Source organism: Strongylocentrotus purpuratus, unplaced genomic scaffold (assembly GCF_000002235.5).
Source record: "Strongylocentrotus purpuratus isolate Spur 01 unplaced genomic scaffold, Spur_5.0 spur5_scaffold_1, whole genome shotgun sequence".
NCBI lineage: Eukaryota > Metazoa > Echinodermata > Echinoidea > Camarodonta > Strongylocentrotidae > Strongylocentrotus > Strongylocentrotus purpuratus.
Genome location: NW_022145594.1, coordinates 42,430,908 through 42,446,950, shown reverse-complemented (window position 1 = coordinate 42,446,950; position 16,043 = coordinate 42,430,908). Strand labels below are relative to the sequence as shown.

The 16,043-nt window shown below is 38.3% G+C and overlaps 1 protein-coding gene across 2 annotated transcripts in view; it reads right to left on the bottom strand.

The window, feature by feature from the left end:
* Window positions 1-440: 440 nt before the first annotated feature.
* Window positions 441-16,043, bottom strand: part of LOC585391 (amyloid-like protein 1) — a 42,661-nt gene continuing 27,058 nt past the window's right edge. Inside the window, exons 2-11 of one of the 2 annotated variants that reach the window (XM_030978253.1) lie at window positions 13,433-13,559; window positions 11,744-11,844; window positions 10,751-11,027; window positions 9,962-10,164; window positions 9,308-9,499; window positions 8,413-8,641; window positions 7,815-8,044; window positions 7,007-7,250; window positions 6,231-6,412; window positions 441-5,777 (exon numbers count right to left, since the gene is read on the bottom strand). In XM_030978253.1, the coding sequence (XP_030834113.1) occupies window positions 5,526-5,777; window positions 6,231-6,412; window positions 7,007-7,250; window positions 7,815-8,044; window positions 8,413-8,641; window positions 9,308-9,499; window positions 9,962-10,164; window positions 10,751-11,027; window positions 11,744-11,844; window positions 13,433-13,559 (2,037 nt within the window). In that variant the 3' untranslated portion in view covers window positions 441-5,525. Of the gene's footprint in view, window positions 5,778-6,230; window positions 6,413-7,006; window positions 7,251-7,814; window positions 8,045-8,412; window positions 8,642-9,307; window positions 9,500-9,961; window positions 10,165-10,750; window positions 11,028-11,743; window positions 11,845-13,209; window positions 13,267-13,432; window positions 13,560-16,043 lie in introns of those variants that run through there. The other variant, XM_030978254.1, reaches the window with a different exon arrangement.

Genomic DNA, 16,043 nt, shown 5'->3' with positions numbered 1-16,043 from the left:
CATGTTTTAACATTCCACCTCTATAATTATACCTCTCCTGCCATCTTGCCATCCCACCTCTCTCACCCATCCTTTCTATCCTACCATTCAGAGAAAATCTGCCATCCTACTTTATTGCATCTCCTACCCTTCAGAAATCATCCTACTTCTACTACCACCCCACCGTCCTACCCACATCTTTGTCACCCATCATCCTCCTTATCCACCCTTCTACCACTCCCACTACATCTACTCCTACCATTCAGAGAGAAAAGAGTTGATGAGAAAGGTGTTCAAAAAATCTCATTTGTATGAGGATGATTATAAATACATGTATCGTATTAGTCCCCCAGGTATCAGCCTCCTGAAAATGGTTGAAATGATTTTTAACTCATTTTCTCCAGTCTATAAACCTCATTAACTCTGACCACAAAATAAGGATACGAAGTAGAGACCAGTAATACTGAAGACAAACACAATGAAAACTTTTTTTTAATTTTCCACTTTTTTTCAAGGCAAGACCGCCTTTAAGGAGAAAAAATGATACAAATTATTGAGAATATGCAGCTCTAGACAATGCATGTTACACAGAATAAACTCATATAACAGCTATACCGTAATTGATATTGAAGCACATATTTTTCTTTCAAACGGGACTGAATACATAAGCAGTACGGTAAATACTTCAATAACATCTCTTCCACATTTTGCGAGACAGCAATTTCCTCTTTGAAAGCCAGTAGACTTTTCCCAAACCCCACCCAATTTTCTGATTTAAAGCCCTTCTTTCCCAAATGTAATTGTATCTCCAAGAATGTTACTGCTTTAAAATTGGTCCCAAGATCAAATTTTGGGTCTTGTTTACATCCAAAGCCTTTGTCCCATTTTTAAACACAAAAACCCAAGTTTATGAACTGCAAATAAAATTTGTAGAAAAGGTATTGGTGCCGCTCAGTGTTGATTTTCTTCCAAGCATTTAACTGTGGATCAACAACAAAAATTCTCCATTTCTTTTTTTAATATTTCAGTCTGTAAAGTAAATACATGTTACATGTCCAAATTTAAAAGATTATATCCACATTTCCATAACTAACCCAAATATAAATATTCAGTTAAATCATTACTAATGAATTATAACCCAAAATGAAGTACTTTACTTTCATTCATTGAAATGGCCCAAAATATATATGAAATATCCTTACAATTTGAAATGTCCATCTTCTTTCTTTATCTCCCCATACATAAATAAAAACAACAAAAATCAAACTAGTTTGCACAAAGGAGGTTTAATATATGCATTAAAACCCCACTGATTTTGAAAATGTACAGTCAAACCCGTCTATAGTGATCACCTTCTAGGAGGAAACCTGTCTAAAGGCCACCTGTGGTCACTTCCTCTGTTTCCCTTGGGTGACCTTACTAGACAGGTTTGACTGTACCTGTATCACGATGACCGCGATCAGCTGGAGCAAGCAAGCAGATTCCGACTTGAATCATGGCCCTTGTAACGAAACAACGATCTCAGATCCATGGTTTACTCAAATCTGCCATCAAAGTCACATCCCATATTCAAAACAGACTAGCTCCAATTTCACTGACATCCCATTGGAACGGGTGTTGAATTTAATACACCTGTTTGAACAGGTTGTCTGCAAACATGTCCTTAGGACGATTTTGTGAAACCTGCCTGTTCCTTACATAAACCACTTTTGTGCACACCAGTCGCAGAATACAAGACGGTTAAAGTACTAAGCGTACAACATTTTTGGCAAACTGACAGAACACAAAGAATTAAAATACATATAGATATCACTCTTTGAGGAATATTACTTTTAAGCTTCTTATATACAACAAATAAAACCACATAAGAGAAGAAGAAATACTCAGAAATTCAGCTTGTGTGCTAAAACAGCCACATAGGAAATATAATGTAATGCTGGTTTAAAAGATATTAGCACTTAAAAAAATACCTGATTTTGCTCCTCAAATAACAGATATCAACAAAACTCCATACAATGCTGCGATGGAAACGAAATTATTGTAGCCACAGAGCACTTGTACGTCTACTGCGTTTGTTTACATTGAGTAACAAAATTCTGGACAAGTGACAAAACAAAATGCCTAACTTAATTGGTTAAGAAATGAACCACAAAGAATGTTCCATACCACACTTGGGTTTCAGATATGTTTTCAAACTCAAATTGCTATCCACATTGATACTGTCATAACACTGGAAAAGACATGTATTAAGTATGACACACAGTAAGTAGTTGTGTATGGAAAACTCATCAATATCGTTTAAACATTTCTAAGCTACATGTACATCAAACGACAAGATTTAGCATATTTTCAAAACTCAATTACACTATTAACATGTGATTTAAACTAGATGAAAAATACAATAAATTAGTTTTTCTCACATAATGATAAGTAATGGTCACAAAAAGTACTGTTTCATATAAACAGATAGTAAAGAGAAGCACAAGTTATCTCTCATCTTAAAACCTCCAAAATCAGTCCTTGTTTATTTAAGAAAAATAACCTTTTTCCCACTAAAAGATCATAGCATTTTCCCTTTATTTTTAGAAAAAATCTTACTTTCTCTTCTTTTGATTCTCCCAGAATATGTATCGAAACTTTGAAAAGACATGAATTCCCAATTAACCGTGATCCTAACTCTTAACTACCAATAAATTTTCCATCATAAGAAAACCATACCAAAATAAATTTTCAAACAAAAATGTGACTCCCACCCCTCTCCCGAAACTAAGAATCAACTCCACATATCACTCTTTGCCAACCCCCTAACGGAATATCAATATATGAATATTCATAAAGCACACATAGTATACAATTAATTGACGTTTGTACAGCACTCATTTGAATAATATGAATACTATTGAGACATTGGTATATTCATTGCTATCACTTTTTTTTTCACAAGACACTCACGCAATGAGGTTTATATAGACTAGCAAAGAGCTACGTTTGCAAGCTAGATGCTACACGTTACACATTATAGCACATGCCTTTTTTATAATTCATATTCAATATTTACAGCAGCGTTCAATGCCTTTTCAAATGAGTTTGTCTGCACCCGTATTTCCCTTCTTGCAGTTGACCAAGGACCTATCCATGGGACCCCCTTAATCCTGCCACACAACACTAGCTACTGTATCTTCATCACCACAATGGTGAGGTGTGGCCTTCAAGGTATAGGATCTAGGATTTTAAGATTTTGGTCTTGTAACCTTCCAACGAGTATCCAGAAAATCCAGAAGATTGAAATGTTTGTTCTTCTGAAACTAATGGTACACAGACCTTCTGTTACAGTCAACTGGGAATCAGGACCTTAAAGGCCCACTGCACTACTTGTAGCTACTTGCACCCTCTATATAACAAACAATGCCTAATTGGTGACCATTGGTCCCCCATGATCCTCTTTTTCTTATGTAAACTGAGAGCTGAGTTGATGAGATAACCACCTGTCCAGTGACCTTGCAGGGCAGTCTAATCCCTCCTGTAAACTACGGCAGATAAGCTTTAAGCCTTGTAGACCTTATGCCTGTTGGACCACAAGTCTTGTGGACTTCATTCTTCATTCTTAGGAACCTTGAGTCAACTGCGAATTTCCTTTTTCTGTTGTTATCACTGCAGTGTAGTTGATTATCTCTGCTATATTACCAACAGCCTACCATGCATCCCTATCTTACACTGTCTGTTGATAGCAAGAAGGGCATTTACTCTGTTCTAAACGATAGGAATGAACGCCCCTCTGGCTCTCCGCAGATGATGCCTACCCAAGCATTGTCTGAGGAAGTGGTATGAAGAGATTCAAACACGGGTTGCACTAGTCTAATAGTAGTTCATGTACAATAGCTAGGAGATGTATCAAGTTATCATGACTACAAAAGCAAATGTTTCAAATGAATAAATACTTAAGATGGCATTGTTGCTCCGTCGCCGTGACAACCTGAAAGTCATAAAGGGCACGTCCATGTACTACAATATACAATCGTACGGTTCTATTATTTACTACTCTTAGTTTTATCTAGTTTTACTTCAATACAGATCTACATAGAGCAAGATATCTACAGCCATTTAGCTCACATAAAATGTATTATTTTTCACAAGACATTCAAAAGTTGGCTAAATTTTGTACAACAATGAACTATGTCACAAGTTACTACTCCACTACTTGGTGAAAAAGATTTACAATAATTCTTTTTTTCTTTGTTAAATTAATATTATAGACATCATGATTATATCACACGAAGATCAAACAATTTCTCATCTTTCATTTACACGTACGGTACATGTATAAGTTAAGAAGTAGGTCATATGTAATTTCTAGATTTCACAGCGATTGACTTTTTTTAAATAACAGAGTAGCTACAGTTTACTTTTATGAAGAGTATTTCATGTTTTCAAAATCTAGATGCAAGTTTTTATCTTTAATTGGATCAAAGGATCCGATTGAGCCTTTGGCATGGAATACATTTATGACAAATGTATTTCTTACCAAGCAGTCCCCGACTGCAACATTTTTCATTCTCTGAATAAGAGAACTCCTAGCGAAAAAGCTGAAATACTCATGTCAAATATACGTTAGTTTTTTAATAATAACATTGCAAGTCTAGCTCACAATTTAAGTCAGATTTACATTATGACACTCTCTTTTTCCCATCTTTACAAGACGATTGAGTCACAAGACTATATAAGAATACACAAGTTTAATAAGTTGTGAGTTAGGTATGATTCTCTAACATAATATAATGTTATACACTTTTGATGAGCTTACGTTTATATCATTCAGTAGATTCATTCAGTCAGCAAACATATCCACTAGATCATTAACGTATCAATTTTATGTGCTGCAAGTTGTGCATTTAATAGCTTGTCATAGCATAGTTAATATCATATTTTCGTTATGTATATCACAATTATGTAATGAAACCCATAAAACGATAAGGTTTTATATGAATTGTGACTCTTAACAATGGAATGAGTGCCGAAAAAAGTGCATTCTGGATCATAAGTTACACTGGTTTATCACAATAAATAAGGAAATCTTACTGTACATTTAATATTGCAGTGCTTAAAAGCTTCTTTCTTTAATAGAGGAAAAGGGGTATATTTTCGTAAACACAGGTTGTGATACTGATATACACAAACATATATATAGATGTGGTGGAAAAAAGCAAGTGAATAATTCTCGATGAAGTACTCAGAATATATAGGAATATACTGTGCTATTCATAACGAGTTGAATGCCTTTTAAGAGTAATATGTTTGCAATCCTAGATGTAGCGATACACACTTTATATTAACTACCATAATCATGTGAGCAGTAGTACTATATAGGAGATTACTCTTGTGGAAAGCGAGCCGATATGATGGGCGATTATCCGGTCGTCCGCGAGAATGTTATACTATTTCTGTGCTAGATGATTTTCTGTCCAGTATAAATAAACAAAGGTGCAGGAATACACAGTTCAGCAATAGAGGGCGATCTATTTTTTGGTCGACTCTCCGTCACAAGCTAGCTACTGCATGTCAAAGTACTTATATGTTGGGTTTTCGTATCCGTTTTGCTGCATGGCCACAATATGCCTCTGCTCGACTGTTAGGTTAGGGTCGATCTCGGTGAAGCCGCTATTGACGGGCGTTCGTCGAGTCTTCCTCCTAACGATGAGGACCGCGATGACGAGTACCGTGGCCACGGCAAGCACTCCGCATGCAAGTCCAAACGCCATCATGGGCTCGTACCTCAGCGACATGCGCTTTTTAGTGACAGACTGATCTCCCCGGAAATTTGGAAAAATGGACAAAAGAAGAACAGAAAGCTTGTAAGTATACAAATACAAGTATGTTATAAATGTATGCGACGTACCTGATGTTTAATCGTTATATAGGAGGCCAAAAAGTTATATTTAGGCGGGAAAGAAATTGATGTAAAAACAATTTTTTTTTAAACTAGCAAACATTCATCAAAGATGCTTAATGGCTCAACTATTTAATACAATTTTGAGCTCTATAGATAATATTCACTCTGTGAAAACGCAAGGAAATCCTAAGAATTTCACTCCATGAGTCTTTTATAATCTCTACCCAAATAAAATACACTTGGAAAGAACTAAGAAACTTAGTGTTCACTTATGCAACACCTACACCATCCAGACCAACAGCACAATGACTTCAAATCGACTACATATTACAAATCTTAGATTAGGAAGAGTGTTATTACTCACGTTATCAATGCTATTGACATCCTGCCTGCCGACCAATCTCTGTTTCTCCATCCTAGCAGCGGCCGCAGACTTCTCCACCTTAGCTTTAGGTTTCTGGGCTATGATCAGGGTTTGGGGCTTGACGACGTCGGAATCAAGAGGAGCGGTGAGCTCCTCGTCTAAATAACTCTCAATAGGTTTTACTGCAAAGAGGAAAGATGGATGAAAGAAGAAGTGAGTTTAGGAATTCACTTGAGGCCTTAGCCTTACGGATCTGAGCTATGATCAGGGCTTGGGGCTCGACGACCTCGCCATCTAGAAGAGCAGTGATCCAGCTCCTCATCTGAATAACTCTTTATAGGTTCAACTTCAAAGAGGAGATATCGCTCATCATCTATAAAAAAAACTCTCTCTTTCAAAGAAGAAAGATGGATGAAGAACAGATGACCTTAGGAATTCAGGCACATAATGTCATCATAGCGGAATTACATCGAGGCCAATCTCTTATATTTTAATATGGTTCATATATTGCTGTATTCCCCTTGGTCATTTGACCTACTAGCTGATTTGATCCTGCCAGCTTAAGTATCATCAACAAAAAGACAAAAACATTCAGACTTTCAGAGACAAGTAACATTACTCAATCAAGGGCTTCTGCTGTATTCTAAAGAGGTACCGCCTGCTGTTCCACATATTGACTTTGATGTCAGCATCACATAGTCTCACATATCAGCTATGATGTCAGTACATTACATAGTCCTAAACACCAATGTTGATGTCTGTACATCACTGCTTACCTGCAACAATCTGTACATTTTCTGCTGGGACCTGGATCTCTGTCTCTTGCTCTATCTCTGGCTCGGTGTCTCTGCTGGGCGTGGGTGGTTCTGGCTCTGTCTGTGTAGCTGTAGAGGTCCTGGGCTTGGTCTGGCTTGGACTAGGCTTAGTCTGGGCTGGGCTAGTCTTGGCCAGGGTGCTTGGTTTGGTCTCGAAGCTCCTAGAGACGGTTGGGGCTTCCGTGTCCTCTTCCAGGAATTCCTCCTGTAGGATGAAGAGAAGATTCAAAGAGGTGGAAATTTGATCGTCATGTCAATGTTAATTGAAACCATGACATTTATATTTTCATATTAAGTTTGTATTGTCAATACATTTTTGTTGACACAACTTTACCTCTAATCCCATGACTTCTGCTGCAGGTTCAAGTTCAATCCACTTAGCAGCATTTGCCTCTGTTGTTCTTTCTTTATAACGACTTTCCCCATCTCTTTTTAAAACTATACATGTATCTTAATCCTTGCGTATCTGGCTCTTATTTCATACATTCTAGATACTTCATGTAAATCACAATCACACTCATCATTTCCTCTTATTTTTCCTCCTCTTCTTGCGAGGTGATGCCTACCGGAACCTCTTCTTCTGGTTCCATGATCTCTGCTACCGGTTCCAGCTTGGGAGCTGGGTAGGAAGTGCTTCTTTTCATTTCTTTCCTATTTCTCCCTCATCTATCTCTCTCTAAATATACTTCCATCTTTGCCTATTACACTCTCTCTCTCACTTCTCATACCTTACACATTGCATTCATAAGAATATCTACATCACACTCACCACTTCTTCCAATTCTTCCTCCTCTGCCTGTGAGATCACTTCATCGGCTACTTCTGGTTCCGTGATCTCTGCTACCGGTTCCAGCTCGGTGCGCTGGGGGGCAGGTGGTGCTTCCGTCACCTTGGCCTGGGCAATCATCACCTCCTCCTCCTCCACCTCTTCCTCCTCCTCGGTAGCTCGGATGAGAGCTGCATCTTCTGGAGTGTCGTGGGTGCTGTCCAGGAGAGCATCTGCACAGTTCAAAGGTCAGGGTCAGTTTACATATCTGATGGTACTTATACAGTCAAACCTGTCTATAGCGACCGCCCAATAATCATCATAATCATCAAGTTTTCTTCTTTTGGGGAGCGACTTTCTTTATAGATCTAAACATTCCATTTAAAGATACCTGACTAAAATGCTCATGCTGTAAACTTTTGCAGAATTTTGATCTCTATTCTTGTCTCCTATTCTTGTGACTTTTGTCTGGTGTGACCTGACCTACAAGACTTCCAGTCCAAATCGTCTGTTGAGAGTCAGAAGGGAGTTAAGTCATGTACTTTAACACAGAGTTAACACCCATCTAGCTCTTAACAGACACAATTCTCCCAGTACTTACCAACTTTAGGCTTGAGCTCTGCGTAGAGGTCTGGTAGATTCTGGAGCAGGTCTACGCTCTGTGCGACCTCGATGTCCAGAGTCTTGAGCTTGTTGAGGGTGAAGCGCTTGTGCTGATCCGCCTTCATGGGGTCTGTCTTGCGCAGGTGCTTGTAGTGGATGATGTAATGTTGCCTGGCCTTCTGGATGGCGTGGAGGTAGCGCCTCAGGGAGTGAAGGATCTTCTTCGACTGGAAGAAAAGGAAAAGCAAATTGAGATTATTTTTGAAATAACGGAGGCATGATGGCTCAGTGGTAGAACAGTGGTCTCGTAACTGGTAAGGCATTAATCCTCATTACCAAGTCCCTCAGAGGGGACTCAAAGCCGTCGGTCCCCTGGTTGATTACTAACAATCACACACGCATGCTTTTTAGCAAGCAGGTAAAACAAACAAACCAAATTTGAAAGATGGAAAAAATCTAAACACTTGGAAGGGTGTTTCGGAAGTGTACTCATCAAGGTTTATTTTGAAGTTGACATGAAGCTATCGTCTAAAGGCAAAGTTTTACTGAACAAGGACAACTGAATATGTATACGGAAGGCTATATTTGGTAATTGTAATAAATAAACAGTGGAGTAAATGTCGCAAGAGGGTGTGTTGTATACCCAGACATTGTGTGTCTGGACAGGTTGTGTATCCGGACTGTTGATTTAAAACAGCAATTTGACAAAGTTTACAAGCAATATTTCCTAAATCTTCTAAGACATATATTATACATGACACCTATTCATGACAATTAGTGCTATTTTTATAAATATTTTTTTATTAAATCAAGTGTCCAGACACACAACTCCTCACACATCAGAGCAAATGATTCTACAGTTTACATATGTCTGTAGTTTTTATAAGACGTACCTTTGGTTTAGGGACGTCGACTGTGAACCTGTACGCCTCATACGATGCATTAATCTTCTCACGTAGGCTGACTGCGATGTGGACCTGATGGGCTTCTCTAAGCTCCTCCGTCTCTTCTGCGTTCTCCGTTTCCATGGTACCGATCGTCTGCTCAAACCTCTGGGTCATCTCCTTCCTCATCTGCTCAGCAGCCTGGAACGATTAATGGAATGGGACAAATGTACCATGAGTAACAAACACAAAACATCGTATTTTCAATAGCTTATAGCAATAATTCTCTTAAATTATTACTTAAGTGGTCCCAAACTGCCAAACGATTCCAGAGTGATTCTTAGCATTCAAATTAATATCAATTTTTGTTCTGTCTCTTGTCAGTCTGATGTTAGTCTTGTTGGAGTGACTGGGGTCTAAGAAACCACATTAAACAATCCAACTCTGTGACCAAGAACAGCTTGCCTCCAGGTCCTTGTCTTAGGTATTTACACCAAACAACCCCTTTCCCATCTCATCTCTGCATCTAATGTCTTGAATATTAACACCTAACCAAACACCCTATAACACTAAACCAAACACCCTATAACACCAAACCTAACACCCTACGACACCAAAACAAACACCCTATAACACCAAACCAAACACCCTAGGAAACCTTACCTCTGGGTCCTTGGCCTTCAGTGTCTCGTAGTGCTCTTGTGCTTCCTGCCATTGCTGCATGACCCTGGCCATCTTGGCTTTCTGGTTTGATGAGAGACGGCCCTTGGCATTGCTGTATTCCTTCTTCTCCACCCTGCCGGCGAGCCCTTGCTCAGAGAAGTAGGGGTCATCCAGGATGTTGCTTGTGATCTGTGGCTTAGCAACTGCAAACAAATAACAAACAAGGGTTCTAAGGATTTGAGGATGTAGGAGGGCACTATTTAAAGGCCTGTGCCCCCTTCAGAAAGAACCCAATTGAAATACCTTGTGTATACACTACCAAGAGAACTTCCCCCCTTTACAATTTTCAACCCAAGAAGCACTTTAAAAATATGATAACCCTGTGCATGCCATAACTTTGTATAATACATAATTAAGCACTGTAAATACCTGTATGCAATATGTAACTATTAATGGTAGATTACCATTAATGCTAATAGTTTTATGGGATGGGGTCCAGGTAAGTCAATACAATCCAATGTCCTTTAACATAACTAATGGGACTTCAGACTTCAGAGGTTCCTTGAATTGGTCAACAGATGGAGCAGTGTTTATCTGTCTTCTTTTAGATATGATATTATTGGTATTGGGTATTGGTGCTAATGCATTATTTTGTATACAAATTTCCTTATTCCATTGTGTTTTAAACTCTCCCCTCTAAATTACATCTTAATTTACTGCTACGTTTTTTTCATCTACAATACTTTTTTACCAGGAACAGCCATCCAAAGTATCATGATCTGTACTCACCAACATTATCCCTCTCTGGGGCTGGGGCTGGGGCTTGAACCGGCAACTCTTCCTGGACCTGAGCCTGAGTCTCCCCTCCTGCAGCGGCGGCCTCAGCCTCGGCCTCCTCCTCTTCCTCCTCCACCTCGGTCTCCTCCTCCCCGGCGGTCATCGGCCGGTAGGTGGGAGGGGGGCAGCAGGTGTACTCCACCCCCTTGAATTTATCCGTCTGGCAGGGTAGGAGCATGCCGGTCGAGTTGATGCCCATCTTCTTGCCTCGGCAGTCCTCGTCCGCTACCTGTGTTAGTGAGAAACAAGGGAGCAGAAACAGGTACAGCTTCAATAGAAATGAGAATTTTTTTCATTTTGCATACCAGGTAAATCTGTATGACTATCCTTCAAAAAAAAAAAAATTGGGGCCACAATTTTATATACATTTCTCACCTTTTCATAGGGAAAGTTTTTTAAATAACAGCTTTGGAGTTCAAACATTTCATCAGTTGTTCATTCCTAATGTTAATAACAAATTACATTGATAATTTTTTTTTTTTGCGAGAGACCAAAAATTATGAAGAAGAACAAGTCCCTTTAAGCTCATTTTTCCTAAAAACAAAATCCAATCCAATCCAAAAGATATTTGATATAGCGCCTTTTCTTTTCAGTTACAAAGTGCTGCACACAAGCTCCACAATGTTTGGGCCACTTAAAAACAAATGGTAGACAGTTCTCAGAGATCAGTTAAGTATATGTAGGCTGGTAATAAAGTAATTTCTAGCAGAATAGATGTGACTTGAGTAGTTTCTTGAACTGGTCAACAGATAGGTAGCTGGGGAAAATTTCTTTCCCTTTGCATTTTTTTGTTAAATGTATGTATCAAGCATTTTTATTTTACAACATAAATACAGATCAATCATTCTTGAAGAACTTGACAATAACAAAACAAGAAATGTATAGAACAAATCAGAACTGAGCTTTTGTGATGTATAGCAAATAAGAAGAACATTTGACACTAACCCCTTTCCAGTATTCAGGCTCCCTGCATGTGTTCTCATCATGCTTGTGGTAAAACTTGCACACATTGTAGACCATGAGGGCATCGCTCTCGAACGGGCCAACTGACGGAGAAAAGAAGAGATGATAGTGAGGAATATTATAGTGAGTCTTGAATAGAATACTGTCAATTCTTAATCTCTTCTCTGTAACTGTGTTCCATTGCGCCATTAAGTCTGTTCACATTTTAGGTTTTAACAAAAATCAACTTCTTTCACTACAATTTCTGTGAGATCTTTATAATCACATAATGGCCTCATTTATAAGTTGCATTCTGAATTGAAACTGTAATTTACAAGTCATATTTCTGTTTCCATTAAAATTGCTCATCCGTGGGTAAATAGAGGGCAGCATACTGAGCAAACGGGTATTACGCTCTAGTGCCTACTAGTGTCCCTTAATGCGTACAGGAGCGTACTACCCATTGGCTCAGTGTTCGCCAGGTTGCCTACTTCACGAACGACTATAAACCCATGCATGAACATCTTTACCTAAATATTCTATAAAGGTACATGTACCTATCTCTAATATATCAATATTTCTCAAGGCTTCAAGAACATGATTCTATCTGTTTAAAGCCCAAGTCCACTCCAAAAATAACCTACTTTCAATGGAACTAGAAAAATCAGACAAACCAATCAAAAAAAGTTTGAGCAAAATCGGATAACTAATAAGAAAGTTATGAATTTTTAATGACATGAAAAACTTTGAAAATCACTACACAAATTGGCAGCTCACTCATGAGTCTGTGACGTATGGTCCTCACTATCCACTAATTATTTTCTTTATATTGATAATATAAATTTCCTATTTTCATCCTAAGAATCTTATTTCTTCACACCAGCATCCAAGTTAGATTGTTAGTAATATTTCTATGTGTGGATGCACAAATAAAGAGTAATTTATGTCCAGTTAAATCATGAAAAATTGAATTTCGATAAACTATTTATATAAAAATCAATAATTATGAAATACAATATTCAGAAAATAGTATCAATTCTTCAAAATTCATAAAAGTTTTTGGGAAATGTCATGCACGCAATATGATACAAATCATATAACCTGGGCAAAGGCATGGGGAAATCAAGTTTTGGGGGTAAAAAGGGAAATTAATGGGATTAAACTATATAAAGCAATTGATAAGTTGTGAGGACGTGACGTCACAAACTGATAACCATTTTGGCAAATTGTGTCGTGATTCTCATTGTTCCATAGTTTGACATACTTTTTCAAAAAATCATAACTTTCTTATTAGTTATCCGATTTTGCTCAAACTTTGTTTGATTGGTTTGTCTGATTTTTCTGTTTTTATTGAAAGTAAGTTATTTTTCGAGTGGACTTGTCCTTTAAGTCAATCTTCCTTAGCTTAATATTCTTCAAATTTCCATCTCATTCTCCTTTTTTTCCATTTTCCCATCCCTCTATCTTACCCAGGCATCTGTAGTAGGTGACCTTTGCCAAGCTTGCACATTCATCTCTCTTCCTGTATCAACTTTTCCCATCCTATCTCTTTCTCTCTCTCTTTCTCTCTCTCTCTCTCTCTCTCTCTCTCTCTTCTCTCTCTCTCTCTCTCTCTCTCTCTCTCTCTCTCTCTCTCTTTCTACCTTCCATCTCATTCTCATCTTTCTTCTATTTCCCATCCCTCCATCTTACCCAGGCATCTGTAGTAGGTGACCTTTGCCGAGCTTGTACATGCATCTCCGTTGACCGGACACCACTGGTCAATCAATATGGGCTGACTGCTGTCCACTATGTTGTTTATCTCTGTGTCTGGGTATTTCTGCAAAGATACAACAATAACACAATCATTTAGAAACTTTGGCAAATAATCTTAACAATAAGTTCACATGAGAATAGCAATTTGCTGTTTGTGTATATTATGTATTGTCAATGTATTTTGTTTTCTAAATAGAGGAGCAGTATGAGAGAATGGATATAAGTTGAAAATAATAGAGAATACCGGTACTAGATGTATTATGGCATTTTTGTACACGACAAGAAGTGGATTTAGTATACAAGTATGTTTGCGTATGTTATTCAATATGTCCGAGTGTGATTGCGTCTGTACTGATATTGGTAATATCTCTTCACAAACATCTGTTTTCATTTCAATACCAAATTTGTAAAAAAATGAAATAAATGACAAAAAAAATCTACTTAACCACAGTCTCCCTGTATATCATCATGAGACAGTGTTCAATCTGCATGAGGAAAATTAAATCAATATCAAATATTTTCTATTTATGTAATTTCATGCTTTACTTTCTCTCCCTCCACACTATCTCTGTCTCTCCTCTTTTTCTACATCCCCCTCTCTCTCTCTCTCTCTCTCTCTCTCTCTCTCTCTCACTCTTTCTCTCCCACTCTTTCTATCTCACTCTCTCTCCTCCTCTCTCTTTCTTTCTCTCTCTATTTCATAGCTTACAATCTGATCACATATCACAACTTTCAGTCTCAACTAGCGAATATCACGTTCTGAAATACTTGACCCAGCTAGGCACTTGAATTGAGTGCTTTCAAGTTCATGGGTAGAACCAGGGGAGGAATGGGGAGGGTTAATGAGAGAGAGAGAGAGAGAGAGAGAGAGAGAGAGTGGGAGAGATAGATAAAGATGGAGAGAGAGCCGGGGAGAAGGTGTGAGAGGGAGAGAGATGGATATAGAGGGAGAGAAAGAGATATAGAGTAAGGAAGAAGGGGAGAGGTAGAAATAGAGAGAGGAAGAAGGGGTGAGAGAGTGAGAGAGAGAGAGGGAGAGAGAGAAAGAGAGCTATAGAGTAAGAGAGAAGGGGTGAGAGATAGATAAAGAGGGAGAGATAGATATAGAATAAGGGAGAAGGGGAGAGGGAGAGAGAGGTACAAAAAGAAAAGTAGTGGGGAAAGTGAGAGATAAATAGAGACAGAGGAAAAAAGAGAGATAGACCGAGAAAGAGAAAGAGAAAGAGAAATAGACAGAGATTGCAGTTCGCAGCCATACATGCTCTGCATAATAACGATTGGCCATGTTTTCCCAAACAGACCAGGCATGGAGGCAGGTGTGTGCATTCGGCGCTGAATGCAGTCAAAAATCAATATCAAATCTGCGCTGGAATACAGACACAGCTAGGGCTTGATGAGTTGGCCATTTTATTTCTCTCTGTGTTTCTGTGTAGGCGGAAATACAGATAACCTATAACCTACATGTATGCAAGTATATGTACTGTGATGTAGCCCAGCTCCTGTTTAAAAGGAGCATTCACATATGTGTGTGCAGAACATATTGGACAATGCTTTTTCAGTTTAGAGTTTTCTAAGGGTCTAAATTCCTCTTCAAATTGGCAACAATTACATTTTCCACTCTTTTGGAGGGTAACACAATATAAATGTGTATCAATAAATAGTGTGAATGAAAATTACGAAAAAATCAAGATAAAGTTGCACATTTTAATAGAAACCTTAATGATTTTTTTATTTAATTAAATTACTTTTAGTCATTATCAGCACAATGTACTGCAATAGAAATGGACTCAAATTTCCCAGTGATGTTTGCACTTTCTGCTAATGTAAAAAGTGTAATTCACTGAAAGTTGATATCTAACTGCTTTTGGTGTTTTCCCTCTCCTCTCAAATGTTTTCCTATTTTGACGCAGCGCCTTTTTGAGGCCATACACCGAGTCACGAATGAATAAAGCTTTAACGCATCTCTTGTGTCCAAACCACCAAGAAATCCAGAAGCCGAAATTCGTCCTACAACACCAACACATCCATATGGAGAAAGCCAATTACGTCTGTCGGCAAAAGAAGGTATCCAAAATAAAATCACTGCCTCTGGGGCTTGAAGAAACGACCATGAAACTGGACATCAAAATTTAATTTAGAGCTATCAACTGAGGGTATGAATTTTCACTGTTTTTGGTTTCTAGCTATGCATACAGAGAGCTGTTGGGGGGGGGGGGGCTGCGACAGGCGACAGATCAAAGCAATGCCTTAAGATCCGTTCACATATGAAAGAAAAACCAGATGACTTTTTATTATGATGATGTTGAACAGAATATGGCAAGCTTGAGTTACACTGTACGTGTTTTGATAGCTGTTGGCCTAGGGTTGATTCACTCAAATCCAACTAAACTAGTACAATACAAGACAGGGACTACATCGTGTTCATGTGTCTAAACCAAAACTGATGAGTCTTAAAACTCTTTATTACGTCACAATCTTTCGTGCGCGCTTACAGTGTAGCTGCTCCTAATGAATATTTATACATATTCTTACATCCTCCCTTTTTTGT